Here is a 22,727-nt window from a genome sequence, read left to right as displayed (position 1 = left end):
CAAAAATCTTAATACAAAAATATCAATTGTAATATTATATATAAAAGAATATGTATTTGTAAATATATAAAAAGATATTTATAAGTATAATAAGGACACATATATTACACAAAGTTTGAATAATCCTTGATAAAAATTTGTTTCAGAATTTTTTCAGAATTTCTGCGTAATTTTATAACTTTAGAAAATTTCTTATGTTTTTTATACAAATAAATAATTAAAATATTTCAGAATGCACATATATGAAAAGTTCTAATAAAAAATATAGATATTTTCAGCATTTTAAAAAATTTTTTGTATTAAAATTTTGAAAAAAAGTTTTTCAAGAATCTTATCGGTATACATAACCTCTCAATAATTTTGATTTTTTTGTTTTTGTGGGAGCCGATTTCCAACTCTCGATACTTCTAACTAGAGTAAAAAATTAGTTTAGGAATGATATATCAGTTTAAATTATCAAATCGTAAACTTACGCCAAATTTTCAAGTAAATCAAAGTTGATGAGATCTCATCACTCTCTCGCTGAAACTAATCAGAGTTTTGATCGAAGAATCGCTATTTAAAAATGAAATAAGCGGCAATCAAAATATCCAATCGCAATCGTGAATTTTAAAATGATAGTACGCTCGCGGCTGTGATTGGTCAATTCGTATGCCGCTTTTGCGTCGTCCTGTGCGCCCGCGGCGCCACGACATCGCCGCGTTCCAAAAGGCGTCAGGAAGCGCTCGACACTTCCGCCGTTGTCACTGTACACACGTGACAATCGGTGTCAACCTCCGAAAATCTCGCGAGTGTTTGGATTCGCGAAAGACATTCCGAGACTTTAGAACTGCTCAGGATCGTTATAACATTAGTTTAATTCTCTTCGCGGAGATAAATTGCACGCATCGCCTTATCAGTAATAACGATGACGTATCTGAACTCGTGGGAGGAATTCGAAAGAGGCGCCGAGAGGTTATACCTCCAGGATCCGATAAACGTACGTTTGACAAGATTGTATTTTCTTTATCATCCTTAGTATTTATATCTTCAGTACTCGATAACGAGATATGCAGAATGCAGAGAATCCTTCGATCAGATTCTCTACATTATGCAGCTTGAGATTACGACGAAGCATGCTCGTACTTACCCCTATTAACGTGACGTATATTACTCAAAATGCTTATTCGTAGAATTTGTAGATAGAATTATTATTTACATTTATGCAACTGTGAACTAAAACAACAATAAGAAACGTTTATGAGATGTTTTCTCAATTTGTTTTAAGTTAAGCTCGTAATACTTCCTGTATAATGTACGAGATCACGTTTGTGTTTCTTCTTCTGTCAGTCACTTTCTATCTTCTTTTGCTTTTTGGTATCATAGATGGTATCTGATATTAAAAATTATGACTATATGTTATTAAAAATATAATAAAAAAGAAATTATTTTCGTGATGTATTAACATCTCTTTCTATTTTATTACAGACTCGATATACGATGAAATATTGTCACAGTAAAGGGGTTTTGTGTCTAAAATTAACGGATAATCGACAGGTAAGTTATTTTATAAATGTGTCTTAAGACTGAGGATAATCCATTTATATTCATTTCTGCGTTATGAACATTGGAATTAATAGTGGTAATTAAAATTGCTTGCAGTGCCTCCAATATAAAACAGAAATAGCTCAAGACTTAAAGAAAATGGAAAAATTTATAGGTAACCTCATGAGACACATGGCGTCGAAAGAGAGTTAAACAAAATTTGTATGTAGGAATACATTCATCGTGAAGACTAAAATATACTGCTTTTATTCAACAAGATCTCGCTTCACATGTGTGATCCAGCGATTCACAAATATCGATATTTAATTAAGGTATGAACGTTATCTTACATGTACAACATGTGCATATAAAACTGTTCTGTTTTGTGTTAAAGTTTTACGATTGTTTCGGGTAGCTCCGCTGCCTCCTCGTTAAAGTTCTGAAACAATCAAATTCATCGTGTAAAGTTAAATCGAGCGATACAATCGAGGATATAATACAGTAAGAACTTTTTCAACATTTATAATGTATCCATTTTTTTTATCTATTCAAAAGTATATCATATTAAGTGATGCACACAATGTATTAGATATTAATAAAGCCAGGTATTGAACTGAATCGAGATCTGATTTGATACTCGAGTAAGAAGAAAGCACAAAGCAGACAAAAACAAGCACTTACGATATAATGGGTTGGAGAACAGCGTCCAGAGTAGTATCAACAGGAGGGTAGATTTCTTGATTTGAAGGCAATTCATAGTGTACCTCTCCCCCTAATTGCAATTGTGTCTATACCAAACAAAACCGTTTTACTAATCTACTATTTGGAAGAACAGTATCATTCCATATTACGTTATTACTTCATAAAACGAAGCTATGTGTAATTACTAGCATGCATAGGTGTACGAAAACGTGTCGCTGGAAACGGTATGCGCGGTTCTGATGTCGATTTTAAGCGGTCCCTAGACGCTTTATCGCACGATATTATTGATCGGAAATTATGATAAAAAAAGATTATATTGAGTTTGTTTTGAATCATCTAGAAGAATTTTATACAATATTATTGATTGTCTAGGGGTCACTTTAAAAATTCATAACGTAATTAAAAGCTAAAATTTGTGGGGGACGAATAGGAAACCTTAATTGTATCTGTATATAGAAATATTTTGATATTTTTCTTATAAAAACGTGGATGTGATAAACATTACAACACTGAATTTTTTTGCAAGAAGTAAGCACGAATTACACATGAAATTCCTAATTATTTCTCAACTTTTATCATTCTTAAATGGCTAATGTAAGGTAAAATGCGCAACGCTCGGTTAATGCTTATTTTAAAACGGTTAATATTACAGTAAAAATGCGAGAGCAAACTGGAATACGTACTACATGAATAGGTTTATTGCTGTCGGCAGAACTTGAGCAGCAGCTTGAAAAGTCCTGCGGCGTGCTTTCCCCGAGTCCACTGTCCGCATTATTCCCTATTGACACTCGGTTGCTACGAGTATAATAAAAATCCCTCCTCGAGCAATATTCGTTTCGAGCCTCGGGATACTTTGCCTCGACTCGATTGGACGTTGCCGACAGCAAGTTATAACTTCCATCACGATAATGCCGCACGAGTCTTCTGTCTCTTTTGCCAACGGATCCGATAGTTCTGAAAGGGAATCCTTGACAGTCTGGCACCTTGGTCGTTTTAGCGACCAGCAGGTCCACTGTACTCGACTCAGATCGATGCGTGTCTCTTTTTCTTTTTTGTTTTAGTACATATAGTTAATATACACACATTGGCTATGTTCTCACGATGCACACGTTATCGAAATTTAATAACATAAATTCAGTCACAGACTTCGTTAATGCATTCGCTTTTTTTTATATATATATATAAACTGTATCGCGTCGGATTTTAAAGCATAATTTTTTTGAAAATACAAAGAGATTTTGCAAAAAATAAAATGCACAAGATGCACCGGGTTCGTATGAGGAATCGAATGGGATATACGAGGAGTGTCATAAGAAAGACTCGGAACATGAAGTGTCCCGAGCCCCGAACGTTGACATCATCGTCCGTCCTCCCAAATACCAATATTTATTACACAAATACATGGCGCATACCATATAATATACATAATGCATGAGAAATAAAAACATACGAATAAAAAATACGACCCCAGTACGTAAGGCGATCGGCACAACGCATCGCCTTTGAAATTCTATGGAACACAGCCAGAAGCGAGTGAGTGCCACAACTAGGACGTCAAAATAAACAGGTGCGACAAGCAGTTAATTTCACTTATTTATTATAAGGATTCGTCATGCTTCAAATAAATAATAAGGGGGCATGCTTAAAGTAGATACTATACATGCTCAAAATAAATAATAATAAAAAAAAATACATGCATGGGAGATTGGGGAGTGGGGTGGGTGAAGGGGGTAACTAAACAATGACTACGGATCCCGTTTCATCCTCCAATTGCGGAGGATGGTTGTGGAGATTGCAGGCCGTCTTGAGATCATCGTACCTAGGCAGGGGCGATGAATCTGTGTCATCCAATCGAGAATTCTTAGATTGTATGGGAGATTGCTGTACAGATTGCGACTGTACCACCGTATAGGATATCTCTCGACGTTGCTGCTCGCTCATCCCACTAGTGTCGACTAGGCCAAATTCCAAGTGTCTGAAAGAATATGTTGAACTTTCAACATCATTCATAAAACACATCGATAAACTGTCGGTATTCGTGCAAGCGTAGATTAACAAAAATAGAATCTGTTTTAGCAAATACAAGTTGCAGTATTAGAAATATAATCGGACTGTCTCCACGGACTGTGAAAGCTTGTCGCGAATAGCTGTAACACTCGTAGTACTTGAAATATACAATATATATATATATATATATATATACTTTCGAAGTTCATCCGGTAATGGCTGCTTTTGAGAGGGACTTCGATGTCTGCTTCTGTGTCTTCTTCTAGGCTCCGTGTGACTTACCTACGATACAATAGCTAGTTAAATATTACAAACAACGCAGTCTCGCACAAGTAGCCATCCAGTAACGATACTCACGATGGCTTTTTGCACGCCTTCCCCTTTTCGTTTCTGCGCCTCTCTCCATTGTGGCTCCGAATCTATCAGCTCGTGTCTATTGCGAAAAATAACATTATTAGATTAAATTGGTACTCATTGAGCTATTCTATGAAAAAAAAAATCCTACAGGAAAGATCCTTTTATTAAGGAAAAGTATATGCAAAAATAATGACGTTAACGTTGGTAAGGTCAATGAACCCCGTCATTGATGGGAACAAGACTCATTATCATCAAACTGCTTTAATTACACACTAATGCTCATAAGTGTTCGAGATTTGAATTTTTCAAGAAGATACTTTCCTTAACGAAACAATTATGAGAACGAGATGTTATCGCGATGAGAGCGAACGTAACGCTACGTAACTAAAGTTGATATGTAAACGCACCTAGAAGAGCGGGAGTTCCTGTGTTTTCTACGATGTTTTCGATGGCCGGATCGCGTATCCGAACTCCTCGAAAGCTCGGACTCGCAGTCGGAATGTCTGCCGTGTCGACGATGACTGTGACTATGACTTCGCCTACGGTGACCACTGCGACTATGACTATCCCCCGAACTTTGACTCTCCACCGAGCTGCTCCGACGTTGAAGCCTACTTAAGAGCTACGTCGACAGACAGCGTTTAGTCAGGCAGAATTCAAATGCAGAAATTTTATAACGCGTAGAGTGGACATGCTTGACCCATCAACAGAGTTAATTCTTTAGTATGTTACGCCGCGTGCGCATGTATGTGACGCCACAAACCGTTTGAGAAGACGCATTTGCGATCAACTTTGTAGCGGATTAAGCATAACCGTTGAAACACGAGCGAATATGATATGTCAACTAACTGCCGGCGCCGTTCCCGCGGAGCGAACGGAGCGAGGACTAGACGAGGTGTACAGGCCACGGGGCTGACTCTGCGTCCACGGCGCGCTTCTCGTGCTTCTCGGACTCGAGGTGTTCATCTGCCTTTGCGCATTGCACAATATGTTGCCGCTAGATGGATTGTTGCCTGGATTCGAGATTACGGTGACGGGTGTTTCGACGAATGAACCGACCATCTCCTGACCCTCGACGACACGTCTTTGCGCTCTCCGACTGGGAGTCCTTTGGAACGGCGGTGGATTTCGTCTAATGGCCGCGTGCTTCTCCAAAGTGGATGGAGGACTGTACGAATGAAAACGGGAATACGGACTAAGGGGCGGTGGGCCGGTCGCCATTAATCGGAAAAAAGCTTGATGCTCCAAGCAACATTTCCAGAGGTGACGGCAGGCTCCTTTCGATGGCGTCTCGAAGCCGTGCGTTCTCTCCTCAGAATTCTTTTCGCTGACTCTCAGCATGAAGTACCTGCCCTGGAAGTTGATACAACTCGTTTCGCGTATCGTAAAAACAAGAAAGAAATGTGAAGAAAACAAAATCAACATTCGGCAGTACTGTAGCGTACTCTTGAGTGTTTCGTTGTTTCATTATAAAATTATTAGTTCTCAGATTTACTTAAGCACTAAAAAAAAAGAGAGAGACAAAAGGATAGATAGACGAACAACAGGTCTAGCGAGCTAACAGCGTTGCAAAAATTATACCTTATAGTAGATTTTATTTATTCGAGGCCAGTAATAATTCCCCACTTTGGTCTTATTGCGTAGCAATATTATTCCGCTCGGAGTTAAGCCGAGAAAATACTCCACGCTATCTTCGCCCTACAAACGAAAATTGCACGATGTTGAGAGATTAACATGATCGCGGTAGTCATGTCGACGTCAATAACATGTCTACGTACCAACACGGGATGCAAATCTACTCCGTACATTTCCAGCCACTTCACTTTGTCCAGATAATTTAATTCTGCTGCCGAAGGCAATTGTCCTCTGAAAAAATCAACAAACACGTACTCGTTTGAAAATCAAATCGATTTTATATTTTTTCTGCTACTTAAATGAATTAAATCGGTTCGTTATTATCTTAATAAAAATATCAATTATTAATGGAATATTAATTGCGTAATTCTGCTGAAATAAAGATGTGCTTTCAGAATTTTATTCGCATGAGAGGTTCAATTTTCTTTTTTTTTTAAGATTAATTTTTTTATAAGGATTCCTCTGTTCGTATTTCATAAATACAGAGACCGTGTAAGTTATGGGCTCGCGGACAGCCGATCGATTGTCTACTAATATAAAAACCCTACCTCGGATAGCTTTAAACGCACGCTATTCGAATACTAAATATCACTGTTCACATACATGAGAGTTTTGTGGATCTCTACTATACGATTCTCCAGTTCCGTGGTTTGGTTGGCGAGAAACCGAAATTCGGTGACGTATCCGGGTGAGTGTCGTCTAGGATCATAATCCCCAAGTTCCGCTGAAAAAACAGCACATTATTCTCAAATGTGAAGAATAAAATGTTAATTTCTATCACGTGTAAATACAGGGAAATGTGCATCGATTCTAATTGCATTCACCTCCGTATAGATAAAGTAAAAAATTTGCGAAAGACAAATAGCGATGAGAGATATTTTCAAAAACGCAATTTCGCTACACCGGCCGCGATAACATTGCGAGAGAGAGAAAAAAGCACGCCTTTTCTCAATTCACTCCCATTTTCTGTTACGTCCGTCCTTCTTCGCGCGCTCTGCTCTTTTCCGCATCTCCTTTTATACACGCGCATATTATTATCGTTAAATAGGAAAAAAGGGATACTCATTTCGTCTCTTTTGATGGCGATGAGATGCAAACACGGATGTATTTTAGTTTGCCTTCCCTTTTTTTATCCATACAACTTTGAATCGCCCCGGCAGATAAACTGTAACGAATGAACCACCGGGCATGCGTTCTGTTTGCTCGTTTTGTTTAGATCTCTCTTACCATGTATATGTAAATCTGCGCGTTTTCCGCGTTTTTGTAAACGCCACTCCCTCTCGCGTAATTTTAATGCTCTCCGTTTTTTTCTTTACGAGGTGAATGACCGATGAATTTACAAGCCGGATTCGAGAGTGAATAAGAAATGATAAGAAGCGTGCGTGTATATTCTTTGTATATACTTTGATATAACAGATGAATAACGTAGCTTACATTGAACGACGTAAGCTCCCAATTCTGCGGCTAGGTCGAAGGATACGGGCAGTCTTCCTTGCAGAATGTCTTGCTTTATTTGCAGGAAAAACTGATACCTGTGGAGAACAAGTCAGACACCAACACCACTGAGATTCTCCGTCTACCTCTCTTTCCTTCTCAATAGCAAATAGTTTTTAACTTGAGATACAAGACAAGGCTGAGCGTATCGGGATGCATCGAGGCGGAAAAATATAATTTTTATACGCGCTCGTCTCGCACGCCGCAGAATGCAAGAATTAACCCGGGAATAATCCTACCTTTCATTGCGCACGATCGTCTGGGATGATTTTTACACTTCAATTATAAATGCCATTAGTTATTAATTACATATTGTTTATTATTGATTGTTTTATAATTTACTAATATTTAAGATTTTGCGCATAGATTTAATAAATATTTTCCGAAAAAAAAATAAGAGGGAATTAAGAAAACATTGAACAAACGAAAAAGGCATATTAAGCAGCTTATTTTAATAATATTTCTAAAAAAATTCAGAAATCAGTTAATACGCTTTTGTTGTGTTTAAAAAAATAATTGTTAGAAAAGAAAAACAAAATATATTGTACAAAATCCATTTTATAGCAATTTAAAGTGAGACTAAGTCGCTGTTGTATAAAGTTATTTATATGACAAGCTTTACCTATATTGTATTTGCTCTTGCAGAATTATTAAAAATGTATTATATTTCGTTATATTTGTTTATTATATTGTATAAATTTATTAAATTATATATAAATATCAAAATTATATGCATGAAGTATTTTTCACTAAAAACAAACATTTATAAAAATATAGTATACACTTTTTGTGTTGCATAAACGTATAAAGATATTAATGGCTTATACTTTTTGTCTCAAATCTCATTAAAAAAAAGCTCATAATTTCGAATTTATAATACAAACTCTTACCACTCGATTGATTTTATAACATAAATGATCACTTGGGGTATTTCTTACACTCCATCTGTTGGTTTCAACAGATCGGTACTATAAATATGTTATAATTTGTTTCAAATTGGAATTTTCCTTAGAATTTTCGAATGAAAAGTAACTGTGTCAGTAAAAGAGTATTAGCAAAAAAATTTTGGATTACTAAAAAAAAAAAAATTTTGCATGCTGTGACGTGAGCATCGTGTTTCTCAAGTTGGAAAGTAAAGAATTCCGCGAGTCGTTTACGTTATACAGAATCGATCGAGTGTGGTAAGAGTTTAAATGACTATTGCCGAGGTTTACGTATGGATCAGTGGAAGCGCGAGCGAGCGCACGAGCGAGGATAAAACGCGTCGTCGCGGCGAAACGCTGACGCGAGCCACGCGTACGCGCGCGTGCATGTATGTATAATACGTAAGGGCGCTTGAAGAAATTCGACGCACGTGGAATTCTCGTGCGTCCGCGATGTACCGTGATGTGTCCCTGGAATTTCCTGGAATTTCGAGACGCCGAGCGTGAAAGGATCGTTTGCACGGGAGCGTGACAACGAATAAAAATCGTTCGTATTATCCGCATATCGTGCGCGCCGGAACGAACCCGCAGCGGTTTCCCGGACGTTCTCACCCGGCGTCACGTCGAAAGACGCAAAATATATTGTTATTGTTATTGGAGGGGACTTGAGCGAGAATATCCAGGAATATTAGTCGCGACCAAACAATCAGAGCCTCACTTTAATCTTGGAGCGCCGCTGTGGATAGAATTTTCATCCAAGCTAATTCAAGTTTCTGGAAGTTGCGCCAGCACAATTTTCGTTATTAAAATTTTGATAGTTTACAGGTAAAATAACATTTAATGAGATTTTGTTGACAGTAAAATAGTTTATTCTAACGATCCGCTCATAAAGCAGAAAAAAAGTAGAAATTTTTAACTTTGTGGGTAAATTTTCACTTAGAATAATGTTAACGTAAGAAAAATGTGAGTAATGCTCTCTATGGTTAAAGGAAGATTCTCTCGTCGATCTCAGCGCTGAATTGTATGTACAAACAAGATGCGAGATAAGTTATTGCGTGACAGAGAGCATATCTCTCTGAAAGAGATTCTCAAAAGAATTGTTCAAATAGAAGCGTAACACTGAGGGAAAATTACTGAATTTTAATAAATATTTATTCGAATAATATTAATGAAATATTTTTGCTGAATGTAAATATATTTTTATTTACATTCATACAAGAATCACCAATTTCATTTAAGTATCATTTTTTTCTTATAAAGTAAATATTTTTGTATCGTAAGAAGATATATTTTATTATGTCTATTCGAATATTTATTACAATTTAGAAATTTTTCTCTCAGTGTATACCTTTTTGAATGTGAAGATCGGCGAACGTACCTGGTAATTTCTTCGATGAGCTTGCATGGATCCGCCGCATAGAATTTGACACCGAAGTAGAGAGTGTGAACGTCCGATCCAGGGTCTCCCTTGTGAATCTTCAGTTGCTTGCCGAGCTTTTTGCTTTGATCGAGCCATTGCTAAAAATACGTGGTAATTCGTGATTACAATTTTCAGCGAGGAACAATTATTTTAATTTGAGAACCCGCGCATTTTGACGCAACGCGAGATTCAAGATCTAGATCTCGGATCTCTTTAATTATATTACTGGAATCAAAAAGCAATTTGCTACGTGGTTGTAGATTAAAAGATAAACAGATTCCTACCGTCTGATTCCCGTGATCGAGATAGCGCAACCCGAAATAGGAAGTTTCCAGCAAGTTGAGGTGCTTGAACACTCTATCCAACAATTCCTGGCCCAGGTTCGAGCTCTGGAAAACATAAATATGTGCGCTTACAAAACACCGAACGCCGAAATTAAGCGCAGGCGTATGTACATATTATATAATAAAATGAATTATTAATTTCTCGGATTTTGTACAATCGCTTGTACAAGACGGGTACTTGTTGCACGCTCATTAAATAACCCAAGTGAGATTGAAATCGCGAGGACGGTTTCCCACTGGTGTTGCGAACCGTGACGTTCATTCGTTTGTTTCTCCCCGAGGGAAACAAACGGGATCTTTCCCTCTTTCTTTCTCTCTCGGATGGTGTTTTTCATCGTTAGATTTTACACGCGGATTATTCTCTTCCCATTTTTTTCCATTCCGTGATTTACGCGCTCACGACGATACGATGCCACGCCACGTAAGAGAACAGGGTAACTCCGGTGTAGTATGTACAGTCGTGAGCTAAAAGGTTGCAACACATTTTCTTCGATGGTTAGATGGTTCGATGCTTAATTGGTTGGATCCACAGGTAAGAACCAATTATGTTCGCCGTTTGATGAGCAAGTCTACATTTCAAAAACAATCGAAGAAAATGTGTTGCAACCTTTTAGCTCACGACTATACGCCGTACCTAACGATAACTTCATTTACCGAGTGCTATTTGCTATGTTTTAGGAAAATGAATTGTACGAATAAAAACTTCGTACTGTCTACTGCTATAAAAAAAAAAAAAAAAACATTAGAGATACGAAGTTTATTCATTTTCTTGTATGTGGAAAAGAAACCTCGCATTTTTACTGTGTACCCAAAGGGGTGAGATTTGTGGCCACTCGGGCGAGTGGGACAATCAAGTTGAACAAAAGATACAAGAGCCTTGTATCCATCCTTTACTGTCTACACTTATGTATCGCGAACTAATCACTTTTATACTTCCTACAGAGAGAGAGAGAGAGAGAGAGAGAGAGAGAGCACTTTACGTAGATTGTAATATATAGTTCCGTTAATATTAGAAGTAAAAAAAAAAAAAACTAAAACAACACAATACTAATTTAACGTGAAGGCACATATATAATAGTTGTGCTAGAAAGTTATCTCCACTTTTTCTATTTTTCTTCCGACTTCTGCGGCATAAATCCCCACGCGTCATAAATACTAGGAGTTATCCTATATAAATCTGACGCGTAGACGTGTCCTTTTTCCCCCCCCTCCCCCGCAAGCGCGAAGTGCGACGAGGGAAGTGACCGATAGAGATTAGACCGGACGAGTCGATAAACGAAAGGAAACGCGAAATACGCGGCGTAATGAAAGTGGCAGACGTTTAACAGTACGAGTACAGGCGAGAGAGACCGCCGGGGTGAGCGGTGGAAGAAGCGGAAGAAGGAGGAGAGGAAGACGAAAGACCTCGCCCTTTTTCTTTCGCCTAAGGCTTAGAAGAGTCGAGTATAGGTTCAGGAGATGGGTAATCATCTCCAACTTGCGTGTTCCGAACGATCCTTCTTCTCCTTTTTTTGCTCGCCCGTCCTTTATTTCTCTCTCTCTCTCTCTCTCTCTCTCTCTCTCTCTTTCCATCGGTTGTTATTCCAGTGAGTATTCTTTCATTTTTCACGCACGGTGTAATTTAAACATTTATTTAGGCATTCTAATCTTTCCTGCCTAGAGCTCGTTGTGGGAATCGAAACGCCGTCGTAACGTGGATTGACTGGTCCCCAGCGAGGACCAGCTCCGAGAAAGATCGATTCGCGATAAATCGTTCGGGATCCTCGAACCCCAGACGATCTCGACAACTCCCTCGTTGCTACGGAGACGCAAGACCCATCCGGACAATGAAGGGTAAGGCGGATTCCACGAGAGAGAAAGAGAGAAAGAGAGACAGGAAAACGACAATAAAGGAGAGTAGTCGCGAAAATAGGACACAGAAAGAGGAGAGGAAGACTAAACAATGCCAACGTCGCCGCTTTGTACGGAAGATTCATTTCTGCCTCCAGGTGTATCGTGACCACGGACGGTATTGTCAATGAAAAGTGTAGTAACGATCGTGACAGGATAAGAGGAAAAAGAAGAGAAATGTTATACCACCCGCGGCAAACGTTAAGCGCCATTTGTGTAATTGGACCGTCGAAGAAGCGAAGAAGGTGATCAGCGGCGTTGCGAGACGCGGTAATGTTACCGGAATTCGAGGAACTTCACAACGCGATCGGGTGCGCGTCGCGTAGCGTCGTCTCGGCTCTAGATCCCTTTGTCTCTTTCCCTTCCCTGCGGTAGTTGCGATTATCTCTGGGATTGATACCTCCGCGAGTTTCGTTCCGCCGGAGACCCGGATAGAGGGTTGCGTGTCGCGGGCGTTAACGAGGACGAGGATACCCCGATAGGATATCCGGCGGACGTCTCGAATGAAAATCCTCTCCGTTCGAGGAACTGTTCTCCCCGTCCACCACCAGCACCGGCTCCGATGCCTTATGCTAATCCCATTGAAATTGCTGCACGGATAGAAGGTAGCGGGAAAGGAATAGCTGAAAGGTGGAAAAATTGTATAGACATTGAGAACAAAATTTACTGCAATTTAAAAAATGCGTATCACAGTCGTATGCTAAGATAGAAAGCTGCGAGTTTATTATAGTTTAGTCAAGTTCAACTTTTGAGCTTTTAAGCCTTGAGTTCTCGAGTCTAAATCCAAGTTCTAAGGAGGAAAGTGCAAATTACAAAGAAACATGTAGATATAGAATTAGAGGGCGCAGATAGTAAGGGTTATATGGACGGATATTATTATATCATTGAAAATCAAGTCCGCTTCTTGGCTTGTACCGCTGAACGGAATAAAAAATGTTCTATTCATTGAAATTACTACCGCGACGCGATGCGACGGAACGGCGCGGGATACATCTCTGATTCTACTAGGTAGATGAGGTTGAGGTGGGGAGAGGGGAAAAAAAAGAGTTACACGTTTATCCGGTCGCGCTATCTTGACGCATGGTCATTCTTTCGCGCTATTATGCCGCAATTACGGGAGACTGGTTCTACGACTGGCGGGGTATAAAACCGGAAAGATACGGATTTGGATACCGGTGTAACGATAGCGCCTACATCGCACTTATCAACGATCGCTTCTCCCCCTCGCATTTCTCGGTTGCATCTTCGCAGCATTTTGCAACGACCCTCTTTTTTTTTCTTCTTCTTCTTCTTCCCATGTCGTACGATTACGCCAGGATATTGGCGATTAGATCACCGCTTCCAATACGTTCACTTCGGGATTTCTTGGAACCAGAAAACGGTAGTGGCTTTAAGTCGGTTTTGAGATCTCTTCTCGAGTGTTGTACGTAGAAGTCTTACACGGCCAATAGTACTGATCAGTAATATTGAATTAGTAATACTGACGGTGTGCATCAATATTCTTACAACCTAAGATTATTTCTGGGATTTCTGTTAGCCACATACTGAAAAAAATTTCGTAACTTGAATTAAAATTAGTAGTTGGATTCGATTGAACGTTGAATCACACGGCCTGTCAAGAATACATGTAGTTGATTCAACTGAATTTTATTCATACAACTATATTTGTTAATGTCTTTACTTTTAATCTTTTTGTTTCGTTAATCCTCAACTTACGTGATGGCCCCGTTGAACCCATATTGAATCTTTCACGCTCGTGAAAGATTAATAGAAAGTTTATTAACATATTTTAAATAAGAATAATGCAAGGCCGATTATCATTAGTTTTGATTAATGAAAATAGATAAATGATGGCCCCCAAACAGCAAGAAGATATAATAAAAATGCTTTTAAGATTAATGAGTTTCATTTTATCAGCTTTTGGAAAATAAGAGTCCAATGGATCCTCGACATTAGAAGCAACTTTTTTTCCATCTTGTCAGTTAAGAGTCAATATCGTTACTGAATTAACAAGATATTTTCAATTAGACTGATGTCGTTCATCAGTATTTCTTCCCTGTATGCTGGTGGAAATACTGACGTATCCTCTTCGCATAGTCAGTATTACTGTCAATATTTCTACCACATAATGCTATTGGCGTTAAGAATTAATAGTGTTATTAAATTAACAAAAATTTCCAATTAGAGTGATGCTGTTGATTCAACGACATTTTTTTCCTGTGTAATAGAACTAGGTATGCTGATAAAAATACCGACGTATCTTCCTCATATAGCCAGCATTATTATCAATATCTCTATCACACAGCGATACCAAGAGCGATACTGATGCTCGAGACTCAAGCAGTTTGGATTACTGTCAATATTCTGAACCAATATTAATTATAAACGATCAATAATATTATTAGTGCTTGTTGTTACTGATAGTATTACAAGTGGTCGCTGCCACTTTGCCGAGTGTGTATCTGCCGAAAGATTCGGTGGCGAACGTATTTCGACACTTTTTCGCGAGTCTCCATAATCGATGCGGAGCACAACTTGACGTTCGATATCCCTTCCTCAGGGAGGGGGAACAATTTTCTCGTTTTTAACGCGCCCGACTGAATTTCGGTTTTACGTTCGAGCTTACCGGGCGTTACACGTTTCGAAGCGATACACCACTGGATACACACAGTGAAGGATTCGTGCTTATACAGGTCCGGAATGTTAATCGACAAAATGAGCTAGACGGTGAAAGGGAAACGGCGAGAGGATAAGAGGAAGAGAGAGAGAGAGAGAGAGAGAGAGAGAGAGGAGGGAAGGGGGAAAGAGAGAAAGAGAGCGCAACGCGGGAGAGCGATTCCGAGAGGAAGAAAAAACAAGAAAAAAGGGGGGTGAGAGGGGGAGCGGGTAGGTTGAAAAGACGCGAGAATTAGTGTGCGGCACGGCCGTCGGCGATGCGGAGGAGGTACGGCGTTACCACCGTCGTGGCCCACGGTGGCCCACCGCCAATTTTGGCATATCGTCTAATAACAGAGAAGACCGTAGGAATTCCGGGTACCCCCCTGAGATATGTACGCGCCTCCTCTCGTGCGGAGCCGAGACAGTCGGCCATAACCCACCGTAGCCGGCGGGCACGGGTAGTCCGTAGCCGGGGCACCGACGAAACGACCGTCCAGAAACGAACTGGGAAAGAAAATGCTATTAATTCACTAAATTACAACTTGGCTACGCGCACGAATTACGGGATAGGATGGTACGGTAAGGATTACGCCGCGTACCTTCGATTCCGCGGATGGCGCGGACACGGGAACGATACTTGCGTGCGGCAATTGTCCGCGATCGTCTCTGAGGTAAAATAATCCGCGATGAGGACGAAGAACGAGTAGGAAAGAGTACGGCCGATAGCGGCAGCGGCCTCGAGAGAAGGTAAGTCGGCTCGCGGAGGTACAAAATCGAGTCGTACAAAATCGAGTCCCGAGGCTGCGCAAACTTACCAGGACGTCCTGCAGCAATTCGTGCTCGTCCAGGAGTATCACCTTGCAGTGCAGAAGACGAGGCCTGTTGCTCCTGGTCGGCCTGAGTCCAGGGCACAGCCACTCCACCACCATCGCTTCCCTATTACCTTCCTTCGGCTTCGACTTTATATATTGCCTGCCTGGCTCGCGCCTTTATCCGCTCCACGCGTTTGGGTTCGCTCTCATTCTGAAAACACACACGAGACGTTTTTACTGTCGCTATCAATTAACGACCTTCGAATTAACGAGCTCCCTGCGCCTTGAGAAATTGGTGCAAGCGCACTATAAAGCACCTTCGGTAAATAAAAATTTTTCAAGTTCGGGATTCACTGCACAAGCCCTTTTGTCTCTTTTTGTATTCCTTATCCTATTCAGACGTCATATTCATATTAATATTAATACATTAATCAGAGTTGGGTTAATGTAAGTTGATATATATTTTTTAATCAAGTTAAAACTAATGACTTGTGAAATTGATTTAGTTACGTTAAGATTAAATTAAGTTAAATTAAAAGTTAATTTTGAAAAACATTTATATTAAATTTGAATGTCATTATTTTTTAAAGTTAAATTATTTAAAACTATTATAACATAAATCATCATATTTTTAATATTTTATTTGTGAATGAAGTTTTTAAATTATTTATAGGAAATATACTTTTTTACTTAGGAATTTATTTTTTTTGATAAAAAAATTTTTTTCTTTTACATAAATAAATTTTTAACTTAGAAAAAAAGTCAATAAATTAAAGTTTTTGTGTTTCACAAATAACTGCTTAAAATTAAAAATGAAAACGTTTAAAAGTAATCAAGTTAAAAGTTATTAATTTTTTACTTTTATTATTTAACTTTTAACTTTTTAACCAATTATCTAATCTTGATGATATTAAATTATACTGGTAAAAAAAATTACTAAATTTTATTAAACATTTGTTTGAATACTTGCAATAAAATATTTACTTATAGTACATAAATATTTATTTAATAAAAAAATGATATTTAAATTAAATTAATGGTTCTTGCACTAAATAAATATTTACATTTAGTAGATATTTCATTGCAACTATATTCCATCAAATATTTATTAAAATTTAGTCATTTTTTTTCTCTCAGTATATATGCGAACAAGATTTGATCACGCAGAATGGAGAATCGTGGACGAAAACGAAAAGATATTTCTAAAAATTAATCATTCGGAGGATCACACCTATGATTTTTCACGTGGATGTTATTCAGCGACAATCGAAGAATATCAAACCAGGATTTGATAAAGTGGGGGAGTTCGACTAAATAAAATCCAACAAATTTTATTAAATTGGACTGATTTAAAAAAATTCATCAACAAAAAATCCAATAAAATAATTTTTAAAATTTTTTTTAGAGAATTAAAAAAATGATTAATTTACTTTGGTTGTAATTTTTATCCTTCTTCAAATATCAATTCTAGTTAAAAACTCCATTTTTCTAATATTTTTTTAACAAATTTAGAAAAAATACTATATATAACGAACATTTTAAGACCTCGTACAGGAATCATTTGTTATAAAAAAATGAATAAAAAATGGTTGGCTCCAAAGACTGGCCGCCTTGGAACGCCTCTTATATAAATATATGCACATTGTACATCTATTATATTAATTAATAAATTAAATTGAAATTAATTCGTAATAGAATTATCAATTGAATAGCGAGAATCTTGTTAACGTTAGTGGACTAAAAATAATAACGCATAAAATCCGAAAGAAACGCAATAAAATTCCTGAAAAACCACTAGACTGATATTAAAAAAAAAAAACCCTGCATAGATTTTTTCAAAAAATCTTGCATCAAACTGTCGCAAATAGCGGTGATCGGGCCGACGCGACGGTGTTCGCTGTTTACCGTTACACTTTATATAGTTACCGCTTGAATGGTGAACGATCTGCAATGAGCATAGAGGCCTCGGCGATAATATGCCGGACACCCGATCGTTCCGGTCGCGCGTTTATAGTAAGGCGAAGCCGTCCGAACGGACCTCTGGAAAAATACAGATAGATAAATAACAAACATCTCGGTATGGAGCTCGATGTCGAGCAACGAGCAGCAACGAGCAGCAACGAGCAGTAACGAGCAGTACTCTCGCCGAGAGAGGAGGCGAACTCTTATTGCGCGGAGGAGGTATCGCGGAACGTAGGTTGAGCCGACATTCGCCGACGTTCGGATTGTTCGAAGTCGAGAGACACGTGGCGTCTCGCGGCGCGGGAGAGACAAGCGGGGATTTCAAGTACACCTTTTGTCCTCGCGTATATATACGCGTCTCCGCTCGAGAAAAATGCCTGTACAATGTGGCCCAAGTGTGGCGGAGTGCCATTGAACTCTCGCGGGAGAGGAGAGCGGGAGGAGAGAGAGAGAGAGAGAGAGAGAGAGAGACGCGAGCCGGGCTGAGCTTCGCGTTAGTCGCGTGGAGTGGAACTGGTTTCGAATCCAGGATCTCTCTCAATTGCGCCTGATATAGAGATAATAGAAGCTGATGAACCCTCTGGCCCGATTCGACGGCTAACGGGGACGAGACGGGACGGCGGCGGCGACGATGCGGCGATAAGAGCGAGGAGGAAAAGGAAGGAAGGAGGAAGCTTAACGCCTTCGCGACTCGTCGTCGTTTCGATCTCGTACAAAAAAAAAAAAAGGGAGAGAAAGAGAACAAGAACTCGCCGTGTAATATATTCTCGATAGCACCACTAGGGTACTCGGTGGAGAATATTTATGAAAATATCGACACGACGGACGAAGGGATTGACACGGAGGTTCGCTCCTCTTTGGCTTCCCTTTAAGTGCCCGTAAGTACATTGACTGCCCGGTCCAACGATCGGTGTATTAGCATAGAAATTCTCGCGACACCCGCGGGATCGTTATTTATCTGCTAGGTCATTCCCGCCCGGAATGCTCGCGAAGATGAAAAATACAGTTAAGCGATTTTTCCTCCCGGCCCCTCCGACCGCCCTTACGCACTCGCGCCGGCATTCCGACGACGTCGTCTAATTAGCGTGCGATTTGCATGCGAGTGTAAGAACACGCGTGACTTTCGCTGAAAAGGAATTTTTTTTTTTTTTAACGCGCACTTCCGGCCTGGCGCTCGAAGTGGTGGCGGCAATAATTAAAATTGTCGCAAGAAACGAAAACTCGAGACGGAGATTTCCCAGTGCGATGAGGAAATTTCAAATTATTATACATGTGCATCGCTTATAATAATAATAATAATAATAATAATAATAAATTCTTACTTATGTACGCTAGGAAAAAGAATTTAGTGCCTTCAACAAAGGATTTTTTAGTCGAGGCATTTTTTGACTGCGACCAAACATTTTGTTTTATACGCTAAAAAATTTGCTTGCTTCTATACGTGAAAATAGAAAAAACAACAAAATGTGCGCGTACTCTCTAACCGAATTCGTTCGTTTGTATTAACTAAATAGTTTTGTTCGGAACACTTTAATCAAATTATTTTGCTGTTATAGCAAAACGGTTTTCCTATAAAAGTTGGTTTCAAGTTGGGTAATTGTAAGTGAAGAGAGCACGTAGGAAACGAAGGGAATAAAAGTAACTCTCATTATTTCCGCTTCGTTTTTGTTACTCTACCAACATCGCCTCCGTTCGATAGAGATGTTCGATTCCGATTCGATTCTTTACAAGATCGATTTTTTTGGTTTAAAAATCGATTTTTTAAATCAGATTTCTGGTATTCGATTTTTTTGCAAATCGATTATTTACTCTAAGAATCGAAAAACCGATTCTTATTTTTTTAAATTATTTTTTTTCCTTTACCTATTGCCCTTAAAGCGTCGTCTACAATAGAGACTGAAATTGAGGTTACGTATGATATTCTGGACGCGGCCATGCTGTTATTTCTGAATTCAGTGTCCATTAAAGATTAGTAATTATAAAAACATTATATAATTTTATATTACAAATAAAAGATATAAAAGTACATAAAAGGAACGTATGTAAACAAAAAATGATATGAAAGCAACCTATATTTTAACAAATTTTTTTTTTTTCAAAAACTTAATGCTTAATTACATAATTACCTATTTTATTTATTGGTTAAAGTTTTAAAAATTAAAATCTTAGAACTAATAATAGTTAATTTAAAATTGATAAAACGTTAATAATTAATTAAATATTAATGTACGTTTTAATTATATATATAAATTTTTAGATCGATTTTTTAGATCGATTTTAGCAAGATCGATTCTTTGATTCCAATTTTTTTGCAGAATCGATTTTTATGATTCTATGCAAAATCGATTTAAGAATCGATTTTTATAAGAGAATCGAACATCCCTACCTCCGTCAAACTTGATTAATGTACGCAACAGATTCGATAATAAGTATCGCTCGTTTGTTATAACGACGTAACTAAAACAATATCGTCATCTTTGAGTTGTCTGCAAGAGAAAGGGGATTTTAACGAGAATTCACTACACTGAGTGAGCAGTTAACGACACTTTTGTTCCTCGACAATTAGTAGAACAAATCGTTGCGCCAAAATCGCATTTATGAATGATATTACAAAATTTCAATGATTCAAAACGTTCAAACTGAAAAACTTTGAAAAGCAGCGAAAAATACACTGAAAAAGAAATTTATATTCAAGTAAATATATTTATTTTAATATAAATTCCTAGATTTAAATAAATATTAGCTAATATAAAGTAATTTGTCTCTAAAGTTAAGAAATATTTTTTTTTATCAAGAAGATAATGTTAAAATAAATATATTTACACTTGAGCATACAACACTTTTTACGGTGTATATAAAAAAGGATTGTGCGATTAGTGCGCAATCAATTTAAATAACCATCAATAATTTAAACGTTAATAATCATATATGTATTTGAATTTTCATAATCGTATACCTATACGTAATTAAAGAAGTACCGATAAATAAATTAGAAATTAGAAATTTAAATAAATTATAAATTTCTTTCGACTAATTTACATAACTCTTCCTTTTTTCATTTCTTAAACACTGTTAAGACTTGATTTAATTGACTCTTCTTTGTTTTTCGAGTCACGTGTCATGGCAAATGAGCGATAATTCGAATTTTGTGTACCACTTTCCCTACAAGTAAAACATTAAGTGATAATAATAATAATAAGTCGCTCGTATTTACAAAATAATAAATAGAACAAACTAGATCAAAATTAACGAGCTTCTTATACAAAATAAAGATTTAATAATAATCTATTTTATTTAATAAAATGGAGACGGAACGTTTCGTTCTGCTTATTGATCTTCATCAGTCTAATGAAACGTTCTATCCGTCTCGATTTTGTTAAATAAAATAAATTATTGTTAAATCTTTACCTTGCATGACTCATACACTGATAGAAAATAGAAAGAACAATTTTGTTGAAAATACAGATATGAAAATAATTATATTAAATTACTAAAATAATTACATCGCATTGAAAAAAATATTTGGGGGATAACTTTACTAAATTTAATAATAATTACTAAGTACTTTTTTTCAATGCAATTATTTTAATAATCCAACATAATTATTTTTATATCTGTCTCTTTCAACAAGATCGTTCGTTCAACGTAAATTTCGAGGCTCGTTATCTAACAAAGGAAAACAAAGTGAAAAATTGGAATTTATTTTAATTTATTCGCGCTTTGAAGTCTCTAAATATTTCTTGATTGAAACGAATTCAAATATGGATTGAAATACAAAGCTGTTGATTTAAATTTGAACGTATTCCTGTCCCCATTATATTATTTTTGGATTCAAACGAATTGAAGTATGAAATGAGTTGTTCACGCTGAATTCATATTACTTTTGAATTCAAATGGATTCAAAGAGTCCGAAGCGTAAATTCGAAAATGTCAATAATGATTTATTTCTATCCCATTTCAATTCATTCTCGTTTGTTGGGTAATTTCGGACAGGTTCGATCTGTTTGTCTATTACTTGTTAAGTTACGGCTACGCGATTGATTAAAATTGAAAAAAAACTGTTTCAATGAGAATCGTTCCGCCTCGATGCACCATTTACCAACCATCACGTTAAAAATGTTAAACCGCGCGTTTCCATTTATCGCGAGGCGAAAGTATCTCCGTTTCTGCTATTGCGATCAGACGTTTCGCGTAGAAGTGAAGTATAGCGGCGCGGTAGTAAAAGGAGCGCCGTGAAGGAGGAAGAAGGAATGAAAAAGAAAAGGAAAAAAAAAAAAATTCTCGAGAGTAGCCAAGTACGCACCTCCGTTACGATTTACGCTCCGACTTCTCGCGCGGCCTTGATGGAATCGCACGGCGCTTCCGGCACTTTTCGACACTTCCGACACTCGCGGCACTTCCGTTACCAACGGGAATCACCCGCGGGATTCGCGAGATTCTCTCGCGGTTACTCGCGACTGGTTGAAAATCTTCTTCAGGCCTGCTGCGCGACGCGCCGACACCGGCATGCAGAGGAACGCGCGTACGTGCGAGAGAAAAAGAGAGAAAGAGAGGCGAGGAGAAGGAAAGAAGGAGCGCGCGCGCGCGCGCGCGTCTTTCCTCATAAACACACTCGCGTTTCACTCGGTGCGCGCGCCTACGAGGCGTTCGGCACGGAGTCGTCGAGCAGCGGGTCGTCGATCGCCGTCGCGCGTGTGCGAGCGAGGCATGATCGTACGGGGTACCAAACTCTTTATCGACGACCGTCGATCGGCGCGTCTCGACGAGTCGACGGGGCGCGGTGCCGGGACCGCCGAGATGCACGTACGTGTGGGTCGCGGCGCGCGCTCGCGCCGATCGTGACGCTCGCGACGAGGGAGACTCGCGATTGACAGTCCCGCGGATTTCAACGGGGCGCATCGCGTCGCGCCGCGATGGACGCGAGAGTTTTCAAGTTGTGCGCATGCGGCGCGGCCGAAGAGCGAAGGCTTCGAAGGGGGAGCTGCGGGGCGGCTTGAGG

General features: G+C 38.5%; 2 protein-coding genes across 5 annotated transcripts; one reads left to right on the top strand and one right to left on the bottom strand.

The window, feature by feature from the left end:
* Positions 1-699: 699 nt before the first annotated feature.
* On the top strand, positions 700-2,142 carry LOC105202294 (signal recognition particle 9 kDa protein). Its single transcript, XM_011170735.2, has 3 exons — positions 700-979; positions 1,468-1,536; positions 1,642-2,142. The coding sequence occupies exons 1-3, from the start codon at positions 908-910 to the stop codon at positions 1,735-1,737; spliced, it is 237 nt and encodes a 78-aa protein (XP_011169037.1). The 5' UTR covers positions 700-907; the 3' UTR covers positions 1,738-2,142.
* On the bottom strand, positions 1,773-22,590 carry LOC105202295 (band 4.1-like protein 4A). Of its 4 annotated transcripts, none has more exons than XM_011170736.3 (16): positions 22,032-22,588; positions 15,770-15,977; positions 10,347-10,451; positions 10,021-10,160; positions 7,660-7,757; positions 6,829-6,949; positions 6,369-6,456; positions 6,172-6,288; positions 5,440-5,943; positions 4,998-5,212; positions 4,591-4,666; positions 4,430-4,515; positions 4,046-4,201; positions 2,910-3,180; positions 2,206-2,312; positions 1,773-1,963 (listed from the first exon to the last, which is right to left on the bottom strand). In XM_011170736.3, the coding sequence occupies exons 2-16, from the start codon at positions 15,881-15,883 to the stop codon at positions 1,921-1,923; spliced, it is 2,241 nt and encodes a 746-aa protein (XP_011169038.1). In that variant the 5' UTR covers positions 15,884-15,977; positions 22,032-22,588; the 3' UTR covers positions 1,773-1,920. The 4 variants fall into 4 exon arrangements, with proteins under 4 accessions (XP_011169038.1, XP_011169039.1, XP_039307636.1 ...); XM_011170737.3 differs by lacking the exon at positions 22,032-22,588 and adding an exon at positions 17,693-17,806; XM_039451702.1 differs by lacking the exon at positions 2,206-2,312 and having other exon boundaries at positions 22,032-22,590.
* Between the last annotated feature and the right edge of the window lie 137 nt (positions 22,591-22,727).

This window comes from Solenopsis invicta, chromosome 7, assembly GCF_016802725.1.
Source record: "Solenopsis invicta isolate M01_SB chromosome 7, UNIL_Sinv_3.0, whole genome shotgun sequence".
Lineage (NCBI taxonomy): Eukaryota > Metazoa > Arthropoda > Insecta > Hymenoptera > Formicidae > Solenopsis > Solenopsis invicta.
This window is presented reverse-complemented; position numbering and strand designations above follow the sequence as displayed.